Source organism: Rhinolophus sinicus, linkage group LG13 (genome assembly GCF_036562045.2).
Source record: "Rhinolophus sinicus isolate RSC01 linkage group LG13, ASM3656204v1, whole genome shotgun sequence".
In the NCBI taxonomy this organism is placed as follows: Eukaryota; Metazoa; Chordata; class Mammalia; order Chiroptera; family Rhinolophidae; genus Rhinolophus; species Rhinolophus sinicus.
The window spans coordinates 17,356,037-17,371,986 of NC_133762.1; the positions used below are offsets into that span (position 1 = coordinate 17,356,037).

The window sequence follows — 15,950 nt, forward strand, 5'->3', positions numbered from 1 at the left end:
CATGGTACCAGGCTGGCACCCACGTGGCTCGACTCGTTGGCACCGAGCTGGGGGGCGGGGGCTGTGTGGAGGCCCCCGGGGCTAAGGAGACTTAGGTCGAGGTGGGAGCCTGGCAGCCTGTACGTGAGCCTGTGCCCCCCTGCACCCCATGACTTGGACGTGCTGGACAGCAGGGTGAGAAGCCGATAGCCACTCGGTCTGGCTCCAGAGTGCTTCTGGGGCTGAGGCCCACAGTGAGAGCAGGCGCCTCTCCAGAGCAGCCACAGGTCCATGTGTCTGTCCCCTGTGCTCTCACCGTAGGAGCTGTGTCTGATCCGCTTTCACCCCGCGACGGAGGAGGAGGAGGTGGCCTATATCTCTCTCTACTCCTATTTTAGCAGCCGCGGCCGCTTTGGCGTGGTCGCTAATAACAGCAGGCACGTCAAGGACCTCTACCTGATCCCGCTCAGCGCCGAGGACCCTATCCCGCCCAAGCTCCTGCCCTTTGAGGGACCAGGTAAGCTCCAGCTTTCTGGGTGGCAAGTAGGTGCCTCTGATCCCACACACCCCCTCCCCACACGTGTCCTACTGAGCTGGTGGTGGCCAGGTGCTCATGCCGCCTTGGCACACCTGACTGGAGGACCAGGGGTAGGAGCCACACAGAGCAGCATTTAGCTCGAGGGCACGGCTTCCAGGAGACGGGGTAGGAATGGGGGCACTAGGAGTACCCCTGCATCGGCATAATTGCCCAGAAGAGCTTGATGAAGCGAAGGGACCCACGGCGCCCAGCCCGCCTGTCACGGCCTGAGTCGGTGGCCTGGGTCAGTCAGTGCACGGCCGGTGCCAGGAGCCTGTGAGGAAAGGTAACGCCACCCTCGTCGGCCAGTGCCTGCACTCGGCTTTCTAGTAGCGCTCAGCCCGCAGCGCAGAGGCAGGCAGACTGCTCCCTCTAACGCCGACTCCCAGCACGCAGGCCACGGCAGCTCAGGGGCAACTAAAGAGTTCCAGAAATAATGACTTAAGGCGCCTGCTCTGATTTTCATAAGCTGTTTCCTCTTTTGCGAGATACTTTGTGTTTGCTCTTCCTTTATAAAGTGCTGCTTTTTAAGGGTTACTTACAAGTTAACCTTAAAAAAACCAGACTCATCAAGGGGTTGAGGGTGAGTCCCAGGGGATGTGGTCTGTGAGTGCCCGGCTCTTTGTACCAAGAAGTTGGCGGAAGATGCCTAACCTGAAGCATCTCCGTGGCCACAAAGTGCCGAGGGTTAGAAACCTTAGAAGATGAGGGTCTAGCACACAGCACGTGCTCCCGAATGTTTGTTCTAGAGGTGGTGGCCAAACGCCTCGGGCCGTCGCTGGTGCTGCCCAGACCCTGGCACCTCTGCGGCCTTGGCCCTGTCCTGCAGCCCATGCTGTGCTCACACTGCCCCTAAACAGCCGGGACCCAGTGGAGCACCCTCGCCCGGCCCTGAGCCTGCGTGGAGCCCACGCTTGGCCCTGCAGGGGTGCTCGGTGCCCGTTTTCAGAATTGTGCCCAAAGAGGGATTGGCATGCCCGTAATTGCAGGGTTGTTGTCACTGGCACGATGCATCCAATCATCTGAGTGCTTCAGGGTGCCCTGTCATACTCCTGGGCGTGAAGAAGTACCACCTGGGGGGGTGGGGTCTTGGCGAGGGCGCAGCTGGTGGAGCGGCTGGCCAGCTTCCTGGATGACCGTGAAGGGGAACGTCCGTGTCCCTGAGGTGAGATGAAGAAGCTGACTCCTCAGACACCTGTGAAAAGCCTCCGGTTAGTCAGCAGTGTAGACACCGAGTGCGGTCTAGTGGGCGGTGGATTCTGGTCAGACGGACACACTCCTCTCCGCATGTAGAGCACTTTGTGGAGACGTGAGTTGGTGGGTCCCGGAGTCACCCCTTTCGAACAATGAAAACACTTTCTTCCTGGTGTGAGCCCATCTCGCTGCTCCATCTGCCTCCCTGAGCCCAGTGGCTACATCTTGTCAGGTTGCGGGGTCCTCGGGGGTGGTGACCAGGCCAGCCTGCCAGGCCCTGCCGCTGGCACAAAGGGAAAGGGTGCCACTTCAGAATTCGGCGGGGACAGGAGGGGTCAGGGGAGGCCACAGAGCAGCCCCTCCATTGGGCTGTGGTGGGAGCTGGGGTCGTGTGCAGCCCTGCAGAGGAGAGGCGAGGCGAGGCGAGGGCCACACGGTGCTTCCAAGGTGACACGGCCAGGAGGGCTGGGCTGGGCTGGGGGTGGGGGGCTCTTGCCTTACCCACTAAGAGTGATGGGCACTGACCACCAGACACTCGGTAATGGCTGAGTGGACGTCACACTCTGCTCCATCCACATTCCTGAGGCTCTGACACTACCTGAGGGGGACGCCCTAAAGACAGGCAGATTTCCCTCCACAATAAACAACAAATGTGTGTTGTTAAAACAGTAAGAAGGATTGTAGATACGTAATCAGTGATTTTTCATTCATGAGCTCTTAAAAGATTTTTTTAATTTAAGGGCTTCTAAATCTTAAGCCTGTTTAATTCAGTATACTATTTTTCATTCTGTTGTCAGTGTTTTTACATACATTAATATCTGTATATGTTTTTCACACGTCCACATCAGCCAAACCACCTCGATTCCAGGCCAGGCTGTCTCCCTGAGCTGCAGCACGTGTTCGTTGCGTGACTTAGCACACCCCAGATAACAAGCTCCACCTGTCCTGGGGTTGTGTGTGTGTGTGTGTGTGTGCGCGCGTGTGTGCATTTGGGAGGCTGGGCGTGGGCACGCTGCTCTTGACCCAGGGGTCCCTGCCCTCAGAGGGCTGGTCTTGTCACGGCATCCTGTGAAGGCTCAGGCCCAGTCAGAGGGGGACAGTGACGTCCCTCAGCAGGGTCCCCAGCAGGCTTCAGCACTGGCCCCACTGCAGGTCAGAGCATTTGTTCTCCGAGGGGGTGACGTGTGCTGCCCACAGCTGTCACTCCTGAGGTCACACACCCAGTAAATGGTTGAGCCAGGGTTGGCTGCACCCCCTCTCCATCCAGAGGCCTTGCTCAAAGCACAGGCCTCTGGGAACACAGAGCTCCAGCTTGGGAGCTGCCAGCCCGTGTGGGGGCCGTGGAGACCATTGTGGGAGTGTGAGAAGGTTATGTGGGAAAGGTCGTCGCAGGGGGCAGTGACCAACACACACACCTTAGCTCACGGAGCTAACGCGAGCTGTGAGCTCGGGCCCGAGTAGATTTGGACCAGATGGTGCCCCCTGAGCTCTTGCTGGTCGCACTTGAGAAGCAGGTGAGGACACCAACGGTGCTGAAACCGTCTTCTCACCTGTGAAAGCAGCGTGGCCGGCCCTGGTCAGCACTCACTCGGGACAGTGAGCGCCGGGCCCTGGGTCTGCACACCCCTCCTCAGCCGGCTTTACCTTTGCCCATCCACATCTCATCTCAGAAACCCGCCAGAGCGGGACTTGTCCACAGACGTGCCAGGCCGTCTGGTGTCACTCAGTGGCCTTGTAACATGGCAGCAGTATTTCCAAGGACAACTGCAAAACCTGGGTCCCTCTAATCCAGCTGGGCATCTTTCCCACTACGAAGGTTAGCTCAGCTCAGTGCCGCCGACACGGATGGCGTCCCCACTGGGGACGTGGGGCTCACGTGGAAAACCAGGCCGACTGATGCTTGCTCGTGTGCGTCCCTGTGTGGGCCCTCTAGCACTGAACGTGGCAGGTCCACGCCTCCCGAGGGGCTGCAGGCTCAGGTGCTGGGAGTTCTGAGGCCTCGGGCAGGTGCCTTTGGAGGTGTTCCAGCCGATGGGGAGGGCCGTCTTCCAAGGTTGTTCGCGTGCATAGTGTCCCCTTTCTGTGCTCCCTTTTTAACTTAGCTGGGAAGTTCTGTGCCTGAAATGCTGTCAGGTAAGACCTCTGGTCTCCAAGTGTACCGATAGCTGCAGACTGATCGCAGCGCCTGCTGCCGACTGTACCTTCCTCCTCCGAAACCAATAAAAGTTTTCCGTGGAAACCACTCATTGTTTGTTTGAATTGAACCGTTAGTAGCTCTCAGTACCTGTCCCAGTGTCCCCCGGTGCTTGTCATAGCCAGCACGCCTCCCGTCCAGTCGTGCCGCCCAGCCGAGGGCTGCAGGCCACCTGGACCAAGATGACACTCATTCCTGCTGGAGCATCGAGCCCTGTGGCTTTGTCAGGTCGTATGGCTTCAAAATGGAGAAGCGGGAGAGGGGGGTGTGTGCACGTGTGCGTGCCTGCGTGTGGAGGGCGGGGCGGGCACACCGCTACCTGTGTTTGCAAGTCTTTCCTGCCCAGTCACACTTAAAAACTGTCACCTAGTAACTCCTACACCTTTTCTGTTCCAGCAGGTGGGAAAATTTTGTTTGCACAGGCAGACCGTAAGAGGGTTTTCATTTTAAATAATGGGTAGTGGAGCATGCCAGACAGATTTAGAGGTGAAAGCAATGTTTTGCTAGTTTGGGGGTTAAGGAGTCAGCTTTCAGATGGTTTATTAAAAAGCTTTGTCCCATGATGTGTCAAGTTTGAGATACATGGGGAGCCCAGGACTCCCTCCTCTTCCTGGCAATTCACCTTCCCTCACATCCCTGTGGCTGACACACCTGGGCACGCATCCTGCTTTGGTCTTGTCTCAGGAAACCAGGTGGCACAGCCTCTTCAGATGACCCTGACCCTGGGCTTCCCGTGCCTCCCCTGTGTGAGGATTAATGGGAACACTGAGCTGAGGCTCCCCTCCCCCGTGACCACTCAGAAAGGATCCGGCAGCTAAAGGCTTGTTTTCACCCACAGTCCTTTCCGAGGGTAAACATTTGCTCCCGCGTTGCCTTGGGCGTCGGGTGGGAGTGCCCACACCCTTGTTCTCAGTCTGTCCGACCCTCCTTGTCTGGGATAGAGCAGGGGACCGCTGACCTGACAGCAGTCCCACTCACCTCGTGCTTGTTTTCATCTGATGCGCCAATTACAAGCCTCTACAACCCTCAAAAGGGAGGTGGGTAAGTGAGCGCCCTGCTTCTAACAATGGAGAAAGGGAGGAATTTGCAAACTGGAGACGCAGCCCTGGGTTGGAGCCCTTGGTCTCCGCCCTGCAGCCAGCCTCGTCCCTGCGCTGCCCCTTCTCTGGGGCCAGGTCGCGGGGGCTTTGGGAGGGAGAGCTGGGTGACCGCCCCATGCAGACACCCCTTTATACTCTGCAGCGTTCCCTCCTCTCGTCTCAGTAGGGATTGTGTCCAAGACCCAGCATAGCTCAGTGGACTTGACTTTTTCTCCTGTGAATGTAGGTTACCATTCAAACATGCAGCCATAACACCAACATATCAGTCGGATTATAAGATTTGACTGCTTCAAAATAGGGATGTGCATTTTTGAGAGCCCCGTTTAAAATCTTGGAGGAGATGAGTGGGGAAATTCAAAACTAACCCCCACCCAGCTGGAAGTTCTACTAGACGATCAAGTAATTTCACCATGACCTTTCCCACCATGAATATGATGACAAAGGTTAAAGTCTGAAGGGTTCTGCCGAGGCTGGGATACAGTCTTGTCTTGAGTAAGCATGTTAAGCCATTAAAAGTTGGAGTTGGCGTGGTACCCTTCATAAGGGCCGGAGACCGTGTCCTCCTGGGTTTAACAGTCACTTCCCATGGCACACGGCTTAGTGACCTGAAGCTTGATTCCTGCCTCAAGCCTTGTGCTTCAGAAGTTGGGCTGGTTTTCATGTGGCATAGCCCCTCTGCGTTGAGGTCAAGTTCTGGGGGACCTCCCCACACCAAGGCTCCCAGCCACCTATGTGGCTGCGCACATTCCCCTTCTGAAGTGGGGTCCTTTAGGGAGCAGAGGCCTGCGAGAAGCTGTCCTGCAGGCTCTAGGGCTACTGTCAACAGTTGGGTCCAGACAGGCCAGCAGAGCCAATTTAACAATTGACCAGACAAACACGGTGTGACGATGCTGTAAAACACTCAGGAAAGAGCGGGAACACTGAGAAGTACTGTTTCAAGTTAAAATACCCGTAACTCATGTTAATTAGAAAGTGGACTTGGCTACCCCGCACATCTGAGCAGGGACACTTGGGTGTGAAACTCCAGGCTGTCAGTCCCTGGGCCCTCTGCCCAGCTGCTCCTCTCCCTGGATACGGCTGTTAGCGGCAGGGTAGGGATAGGACATGCTGGAAGCCGTTCTCTGATGAAGGTGGTGAGATCCTGGGGCATTAGGGGTGCAGGTCTTCAGTGGGCATCTCAGCTCGCACACCAGCCTGTGGAGCAGGGCCAGTGCCTTGGCAGCCCGTGTGGTGCTGGGTCACCTCTGGGCCTCAGGTGGCTGGGACGTCCAGCACCTGGAGCTCAGCCTGTCAGCCCATGTCTGTTGGGATTTAGGGAGATTAACATCGCTGAAATCACAAAATAGGGAAAAAAACACTGATTTTCTTTTTTAGTAAGTAAAAAAAAAAAAAAAGGAACATGAATATATACCATAGTAATGTTAAACTATAAATTGAATTTATGCAATTTCATTACAAACTTTCTGTCCTTTGTGTAACATTTCTCCCTAAATTACTGTTTGGTGACTTGGATTTTTTTTGTTCCCTTTGGCATTCCAGATTTATGAGGAGTGTGGGGGTGGGAGAGCATTACGGAAATACCAGTGCTCCTGATGCAGTGTGCCACCATTTGGAATACTGTCCTTTGTAAAGAAATAACCTTTAAGAACTGTACTGTGCTCTAAACCCCCAGTGTATTTTCTTTGCCACCAGCGTTGCGAAACTTCGACGCTTGATTGCCACACCAGGCCCTGTGTTTACAAAGAGTGAGCATTAGGTGGCTCTTGATAAGTGAGCTCTCACTGAGTTTTTCTTCTAAACCTGAAAATATTTACTGGAGCCATTTCAGTCTGCATCACTTTTCCCGTGAGTTGTCATTTTGACACCGCGGCTAATGGACTTACTTAGCTAACGGCACGCGTTACATTGGTCATTACAATCGTATTGATCGTTGCAGTTGAGTTGTAGAATTAGGTTCTAGTCGAAGCTCTAATATTAGCTTATTTAGCTTAATTCAGGTGTCGTGACTCACAAGTTCAAGACCAGAAGGGCTGTTACCTTCGTGATGTGCAGCCAGAGGCAAATAAAAGAGCATAGCTAAGCGTCCTAGTACGTTCATGCCTTGTTCCCTGTAGGGTAAGAACGCTGGCCATGTGCATAGTGGCCTGCCTGCACCGCCGCCTCTCCCCCCTGTTGCTTGAGTATTACATGTCGTTTTGAAGGCTGTAATGTCAACTCTGATGACTGGGGCGAATGTACTCACGAATCGTGCCCTTGGTTTCGTGGTTTATGAGCCAGGGATTAATTGCTTCCTGTCCAACAGCCCCTGTCGGCCTGGGCAGGCACATGGGTGTGTGTGTTCACGATCTTTTGCAATAAGCTCTCCAAACACTTGGTTTTATTTTGCCACAATTTCTTCCTTCTACCTATTAAAACATTCCCCACTGCTGCCCTTGATCAAGTTCACCTCTGAAGGACGGAAGCTGAATTTAGAGTCTAAAATTCACACAGTGCTTTGTTTTGCAGGTCTCGAGTCACCTCGTCCAAACATCATCCTGGGGTTAGTAATCTGTCAAAAAATAAAACGGCCTTCAAATGCTGGAGAATTCGACAAGGTAGAGGAGAAGCGACCCCGACTGCAGACCCAGGAAGAACTGGATGTTTCGGTCCACCCCCGAGTGCCTCCGGCCTCGCAGTCCGAGAAGAAGCCCCCCAAGTATCAGCTCTGCTCTGGGGACTCAGCTGTCGGCACCACGCCCCCGGGGTCACCCCCGCCCCCGCCCCCTCTTCCAGAGCCTCCTGTTGTGCCGGCTTCATCGTCATCGTCGGTGTTAAAAATACTGTCGTCCCTCAAACCGGGAGCCACCAGCACCGCCAGCACCGCCGAGGCACCCACTGCTTCAGCCACAGTCACAGCGGCCGCTTCCTCTGCTTTGAAAACAGCTTCGCCCCTGGAGCACATCCTGCAGACTCTGTTTGGGAAGAAAAAGTCATTTGACCCTCCTGCCAAGGAGCCTGTGGAATCCGCCCCTGCCACCCAGCAAGACACCAAGGCCAAGGCTGAGTGTGGGCTGCCGGCAGCGCCCTTGCTGGATCCCATTGTCCAGCAGTTTGGTCAGCTGTCAAAAGAGAAGGCTCTGGAGGAGGAGGAGGATGACAGGCCATATGACCCCGAGGAAGAGTACGGCCCTGACAGAGCCTTCGACACGCAGCTCAGCGACCTGGGGAAACAGCCGGACGGCGAGAAGGCCCCCGAGAGCTCCGAGCGCGAGGAGGTGGCCTATGACCCCGAGGACGAGACGATCTTAGAAGAAGCCAAAGTGACCGTGGACGACCTGCCCAACAGGATGTGTGCAGACGGCAAAGGCGCTTCCAGCGAGAGGCCGGCCGCTTACGCTGCTGACGGCTCCACCCCATCTTTGGTCGAGCAGCAGAAGATGATAGAAGAACTCAACAAGCAGATCGAGGAGCAGAAGCGACAAGTGCAGGAGCAGGAGGAGGCGCTCCGGCTGCAGAGGGCCGCTGTGGGGGCCTCCATGGCTCACTTCTCTGTGTCCGATGCGCTGATGTCGCCGCCCCCAAAGGCGGCACTGCCTAAGGCCGAGCTGTTTCCGCATGAGCAGCCAGCTGCAGGCCGGGCAGCAGCGCCCCCCTCCAGTCAGGGGCCAGGCCCAGGCTCTGACCCGAGACAGAGCCAGAGCCAGAGCCGGGACCCTCGGCAGGCGCGGCGACTAGCCGAGAGCAGTGAGAGCGAGGCCTCCAAGGCCAACTGCACACCCAGCGCCCCACCTGGAGGGGCTGCTGCCACTCAGGGGCCTGCACCAGCCCCGGAAGAAAAGGAGTCGTGGGCTCCCCGTGACGAGGCCGAGGTGCCGGCCCAGCAGGACAGCCCCGCAGGGGAGCCCTCAGAGAATCCGTCCCAGCTGCCCCCTGAGAGCGGCGCCCCCACAGCCAGACCTGCTCGGAAGGTGCTGCTGCCCACGCCCCCGGGCGCTGCCTTCCCGTCCACCTTCCCTTTGCAGAACGCCAGCCAGAATTTCAGTTCTGTGGGGAGGGATCACTTCTCGAGCCCGGCGTTCACATCTCAGGAGAAACCCTTTGGCTCGTCCCAGTATGAGGACCCGAGAAATGCTCTGTTTGCTGAAAAAAGTGACCGTTCAGCAGTTGAAACTGAAGGAGACAGAGCCCCACAGTCCAGACCTGGCGAGGGGGCCGCCCCATTCCCTCCACCTGGACAGAAAGGGGCCCCTCTGCCCCAGTTTCAGGGGCAGCGTGAGCCTGCACCACGTACCTTCGGGATGTCGGGGCTTCATGGCCCCAATTTCCCAGGACCCAGGGGCCCAGTCCCTCCATTTCCAGAAGAGAATGTCATCTCCAACAACGATGGGCCGAGGGGGCCTCCACCGGCCAGGTTCGCAGCCCAGAAGGGTCCCATTCCTTCCTTATTCTCAGGGCCACACGGGCCACCTCCCTACGGGGACAGCAGGGGCCCCTCCCCCTCTCACCCTGGGGGTCCCAGAGGAGCAGCACCGCCCCAATTCGAAGAACGCAAGGATCCCCACGGGGAAAAAAGAGAGTTCCAGGACACCGCATACAACGAGATGGCCGGCCCTCCGTCTCAGTTCGAAGGACCAGAACAAGGCCAGTTCATGGGGAACAGGGGCGGGGCACCTTTCCAGTTTGGGGGCCCAAGGAGGCCTCTGCTGTCTCAGTTTAAAGGGCCCCGAGGAGGGCCTCCTCCCGCTCAGTTTGGGGGTCAGAGAGGACCAGCCCCTGGCCATTTCGTGGGCCCAAGGGGGCCGCATCCTAGTCAGTTTGAAGGACCCAGAGGCCAAGCACCAAATTTCATGCCAGGACCCAGGGGAATTCAGCCTCAGCAGTTTGAAGAGCAAAGGGTGAATTCCCCGCCAAGATTTGCAAATCAAAGGGCGCCAGCACCCCTGCAGTTTGGTGGACCAAGGGGGTCTTCTGCTCCTTTTCCTGAGAAAAACGAGCAGGCGCCTTCCCGCTTCCACTTTCAGGGCCAGCCCACCCCAGTGATGAAGCCGGTGCCCAGGCCACTGCTGGAGCTGCCCAGCCACCCCCCCCAGCACCGCAAGGACCGCTGGGATGAGGCTGGCCCGCCTTCCGGGGCAACTGGACCAGGCTCCGAGGCCGACGGACAGTGGGCCTCGCCCGACTTCCGAGAGGGCAAAGGCCACGAGTACAGAAACCAGACTTTGGAAGGGCGACAGAGGGAGCGGTTTGAAGCCGGGCCCAAAGAGAAACCACTGGACGAGCCTGAAGGGCAGCCCGAGGGTCGGCAGGGTCGCGCCTTCGATGAGAGGAGACGGGAGCGGGAGCACGGGAAGCCCTGGGATCGTGAGCGGAGCAGGAATTGGGGCCGAGAGCGGGACTGGGACCGGGGCCGCGAGTGGGACAGACACCGCGAGAAAGACTCCTGCCGAGAGTGGGACAAAAGCAAAGAGCGGAGCACAAACAGGGACAGAGAGCGGGAACGGAGCAGGAACCGGGACCGGAGGCGGGACCGGGAGAGGTCTCGAAGCAGAGACCGGGACCGCGAAAAGGCGCGAGAGCGTGAGCGGGGCCGAGACCGTAAGGACCGCAGCAAAAGCAAGGAGAGCACGCGGGACCCAAAGGCCGATACCCCACGGGCCGCCGAGCCCGCCGCCCAGACCTAGCGGCCAGCCCAGGCCTGCGTTAAAGGCTTGGTGTCAGTCCCTGGCTGGCGTGGTCTCAGCTGAGCAACCATCCTTTTTAAAAGCCAACTTCATAAAATGTGTCGAACAAATAGTTTTTCAAATAGCTATGAACTTAGATGCAGAATAGAGTAGAATATTCTGGACTTCAAAAATTACTGTAATTTTGTGTATAATGGTTTCTTACAAAATTTCACATCTTTACAATTCTGATGCTTTTTTTAAAAAAAACTAAGAACTCTTAATATTTCCATTTAAAATTACTGAAATGGGAAAATGTCTACAAAAGCATATTGCTTTTTTTCAGATTATAAAGTTATCTTTTCCAATAACTTGACTATGGTAAATTTTAAGGGAGTTTCAGTGGACCTTAGAGCCATACCTTTGCTGACATCTCATCTGTATTTCTAGGCTTCCCAAGCTGTTTTTACAGGTTAACAGGCTCTCCCGAAAGCGGTAGGGCTGAGGGGGAGCAGTATCAGCCGCCTCTGGAATGCTGAGAAACACAGCTTACCCGTGCGTTTTCCTTTTGTCATAGAAATTTCAACTGGGAAACAAAACACATTTCTTAGTTTTGCTCAGTTTTTATGTCACCTTATACTTTTTTTTGAAAACATGATTAAAAGCAACATCTGAGTAGAAATTGTTACATTTTGAATAACAACTTATTGAAAAAGGTTTAAATTTTAGCAGCCTAAACAAAGTGAGAAAATAAACCAATTAAGTGTACTTTAAAGGGGGGTGGGTGGGTTTCTTTGGTTGGAATAATCAGGAACATTTTGTTTGTTCACTTCATCGTCTGAGCAGTTCTTCCTGTATCCCAGGCAAAGTGCACTAGCTCTAAATTGTTATATTTGTGAGGTGATAAATTTTAAAGTTTGTCTTTGAAAATGGAACAATATTTGTATAAAGTCTGAGATGACAAATAGTGATTTTAGTTCAAGAACTACAAATAGAACGCGTTCACTGTGAAAGACAGTGTATTGCTTCTTGTCATGTATTTTTTGAGTTCTGAAGTGTGAGGAAGAGAAAACTGCTAATTTATTTGACTGTACAAATCCTCTTTGGTAATTTTTTTATATTTTCATAAACTTACTTTTGCAAATGTAAAATTAGAGTTTCATTTGTTCTTTGGAGTCTGTTATTCCCTTGTACGTCACTACAGATTTTTCACTTTCTAGCACAAATGTTTAAATTTGGAAGGATTGAGAACACAGCAGTTGGGACGATTGGTGTAATAAACCCAGTGTCATAGGCTAAATTACATTCAAGTGGTGTCAAGTTCCAACACCTAATACGATGTGAAGGTTTTTTTACATGTAAAACAAATTTTTCTAATTTAAATACACAAGTGTAAAAATCAAGTGTGTTTCTTTAGGTTTACTTGATAGAAATTTCTGTAAATTGTATTTTATATTGCAAAGTATTATATCACTGTACATTAAAACATGGAACTTCATAGGTTTTGTTACTTGAAGTAGAATAAACATCTACAGGTTTTCTGTCTTGTGTGTCATCACATCTCTTCCACGTGGGGAAGCTGGGGACCCCTTCACACCCAAGATTGGGTGAACCCAGCTCATGACCGGCTGACAACTGGATGCATCTACTTTCAGGGACTCCCAGTCCGACCTGGAGGTGGGTGACCCACACCTACTGCTGTTGTCTTCGGGTCTTGTTCTATCAGAGCAGGAAGCCTGAAGCTGGTACAGGAAGAAGAGACAAGTGTGTGGTTAGACGATGACCAGTGATGTGGTCAACGCAGGTCCCCAGGGTCAGCAGGCACACGGTGGGCCAAACCTCAGCCTGAGGTTTAAAGGAGCAGCGGGCTGGTTGGGAAGCTCGTGGTGAGGCAGCATTGGTGGCTCAAGGCACCTGTGACTCCACTTCGCCAGCATCAGGCACACACGGTACAGGGCGTGCTGTGCAGGGCTTGGCTCTAGGAACCTGACCAAGGAGGAGTCCGGCCGGCCGAGCACACAGGCCAGGCCCCAGTGGCCGTGTTCCGGTCGGGAATCCCCCGGGACTGGGGGCTGCCACGCGGTTGTATGGAACGAGTCCCTGCGCTTCAGCTGCCTCAACAGAGGCAGCTGGGGGGGACGCAGGGAGCTGTTTCACCAGAAAACGCAAGACTCCGGGGGGTGCCGCCCCTCTCCGCACCACCCCCAGCATCCAGGAACACAGGGAGGCAGTGTCCCAGGGGAGGGGCACAGCAGGGGACTGCGCTCTCCAAGGGGCCTGAGCCCCAGAACACAGCCGGCGGGCATGCCTGCCACATCGGCTCCTCCTCCTAAAATTTCTGGTTGTACCTTGTCCGGTCAGCCAGGCCGTGTCACATGGCCGCCCCTCCTGTAAGGTTGCTAATCAGGATCTTAGTAAAGAGGAGTTGTGAAGCCGCAGGGAGGGCCACCAGCGTGTATGTCAGGCACTGCATGTTAAAAAACTGACAGTAACCTGTGCTGGTGAGGATGCGGGGTAACTGGTACGTCCCTCACTGCAGGGAGGAGGGGGACGTGGCTTGTCGAGTTCAACCCCACAGCCCAGCAATCCCCCTGCAAGAATCTTCCCCAGACCATGCATTATTGTGGGATAACATCTCCCAGAGGCCGAAGATTGGTTCTGGGGACACATCTTGGGTATTGCACGGGGCCACAGCCCCCAAAGTACCCCTGTAGGATTGGAATGTCGTGAGGGAGATGGCACTTAAGGAAAACAGTCTAGACAGGCTTCTTAGGGCACAGTAGTTTTTAAAAGATTGAGAAACTGCTCTAAACAAATGAAAACTTACTTTCACACAAGTCTGTAAGCAAATCTTTGCAGTGATTTATTCAAAATTGCCCAAACAGGAAACCACCTACATGCCCTTTGATCAATGAAGATAAACGGTGGCCCCGCCACAAATGGGGTGACGGAAAGGAAGTCAATGCAAGGACAGTGAGTCTCAGACACATGGAGAAAGGGAAAGGCGCTACACCAAAGGCCACCAGCCAAGGATCCTGTCATGTGACATGCCGATAAGGCAAAAGTCTCTACCTCCAATCTGGATGATGGGGCCTCCTACCTGAGAAGCTGGCAGAAAAGCAGATGCACACCTGGCCCAGGATTTGAGGGCTGAGCAGTCTGTCACCCACCAGGGTGAGTCACCAGGGGTGTGACCCACCTCAACCCTTGGGGCATAACTGGCAGTGTGTCTGTGCTTCTTTGCTGGCCTCCAGATCTCATGCACAAAGGTCCCCTCAACCAGGAACACACAGGATTCCAAGAACAGTGGCCCAGCCGTCACACAGACACACCACCCCCACCACCGTGGGCCCAGCACCTCCACAGGCCTTGCTTGCAGCACCCTTTAAGCCATAATTTCCAAACAAAGACAGTAGCAGTCATGCTCCCACCCAACATGACACACCGTCCCAAAATGTGCTGCCGTCCCCAGGACACAGTCCCTCTCTGCCTCCAGCCACGTTAAATCTTCTTCTGAGATTCACACTTCCGCATGCTGCCCTGTCCTGCAAACTGGGAATAAGGCCAACCACTCTTGACACAGGAAATAAGAAGAAACGAAAACCAAAGTATGTGGTTAATAAGCAGACAAGCATGTTCATATCAAAGTAGGAAGACAGTCATTTTTGCAGCTGATCATCTGGTCACCTCTAGTGTTGATGAAATCCTCCTTCCACTGCCCACACCATGCTCCTCTGGCCGTCAACCAGCCCCTGTGCTGGGCGGGTTCCATGCCTGGTGGGACACCAAACTCCCTTCCTGCTGGTCTGTGCTATCAGTAGTCCTGCCTGAATTACAGCGTTATCATCGTTCTCCACTGACTGTAGTCACAGGACGTGGAGTGCTAAGAGGTGCCCCCGGTTCACCTCCCCCTCACTGGGTAGTAGCAGCTCGCTTCCCCTCGACAGTTAGGCCCCATCTCCCCAGCCAGTACAGCCTCTCTTCTGTCTTTGCCCTGAGATTCACTGGGTGAAGACTGCAAAGTGGCCAAGCGGAGTCTCAGCCACCCGCCCAATCCCAGTGAGTGGTCCCTGAGTCCTCTGGAGGAAGCGCCCCTGCCCTGGGATTGAGCCCTCTGGAACCGAAAGCTGCAGGAACAGGAAGCACAGATTTTGCTGGTGGACCAGTAGAGATTATAGTGAGAGGAGCCACCCTCTTTCCCCTTTAATTCTCTGGTTCCTGAATCCTGGCTTTGGAGTGAGAGCAGCATATGTCAGTTGCTGACTCAGCAAATGTGTCCTGGAAGATATGCCAGGCCCTGCACGATGGTGCCATCCAGCTGGAGCTGTAACTGAGTCTACAGCAGGCCATCAAACCCATCCATCAGGAAGGCCACGACCCTGAGCACCGACACCATACGCCGGCGGGGACGTGGAGCCACGGGATCCCTCAGTCACTGTGGGGAGAGCAAACGGTGCAGCCGCTTTGGAGGACAGTTTGGCAGCTTCTTACAGAGCTAAACATACTCCTAGGATCCAGCAATCACGCTCCTTGGTATTTACCCAAAGGAGCTGGAAGCTTGTCCACACGAAACCTGCACACGGACGTTTACAGCAGCTTTATGCACAATCGCCAGAAGTTGGAAGCCACCAGGATGTCCTCCAGTGGGTGATGGATAAACAAACCGTCCATCCATCCAGACAGTGGAATATTACTCAGCACTAACAAGAAATGAGCCGCTGGGCCATGAAAAGACACGGAGGAACCTTAAATGCACATGACTAAGCGAGAGAAGCCTGAAAAGGCTGCACCCTGTGTGATTCTAATTACACGACCTTCTGGAAAAGACAAAACCAAGGAGACAGTGAAGACCAGTGGGTTGGGGGGGGGGAGGAAGGGATGGACAGGGAAGCACAGGGCACTTTCAGGGCAGTGAACTACTGTGTTCCGGACACTTTTCACCTGTCTACTGTTAGGTCGCAGGGAGACTTCGTGACCCCACAGCACACCCTGGCTCCGTGAACTCGTGCTGGAACGCGACTCGGATAAGCACCTCGTGTATGCGCCCGGCCACCCGCCAGGCTCGGATGGCTCCCCGCGCCGCGGACACTGGGCCGGGGAGGCCCGAAACCTCCCCACCCTTCCCTGCGCGCGCAAGCTGGGTCAGGCCGCCACGGGCGGGGGCGGGGCGGTGGGCGGTTGAAGGGCGGGGCCCGCGGGGTGGGCGGGAGCGCAGGGGGAGGAGCTGCCGTTGGGGGCGGGGCGGCGCAGGCGCACTGGGTCGGCGG

General features: G+C 54.9%; 1 protein-coding gene across 12 annotated transcripts in view; it reads left to right on the plus strand.

Moving 5' to 3' along the window:
* The window catches only part of DIDO1 (death inducer-obliterator 1), a 51,143-nt gene extending 38,919 nt beyond the window's left edge, over positions 1 to 12,224 (plus strand). For all 12 annotated transcript variants that reach the window (XM_019753390.2, XM_074317212.1, XM_019753389.2 and 9 more), the window contains exons 16-17: positions 301 to 496; positions 7,550 to 12,224. In XM_019753390.2, coding sequence (XP_019608949.2) covers positions 301 to 496; positions 7,550 to 10,704 — 3,351 coding nt within the window. In that variant the 3' untranslated portion in view covers positions 10,705 to 12,224. The remainder of the gene's footprint in view (positions 1 to 300; positions 497 to 7,549) is intronic.
* The last annotated feature ends 3,726 nt before the right edge of the window (positions 12,225 to 15,950 follow it).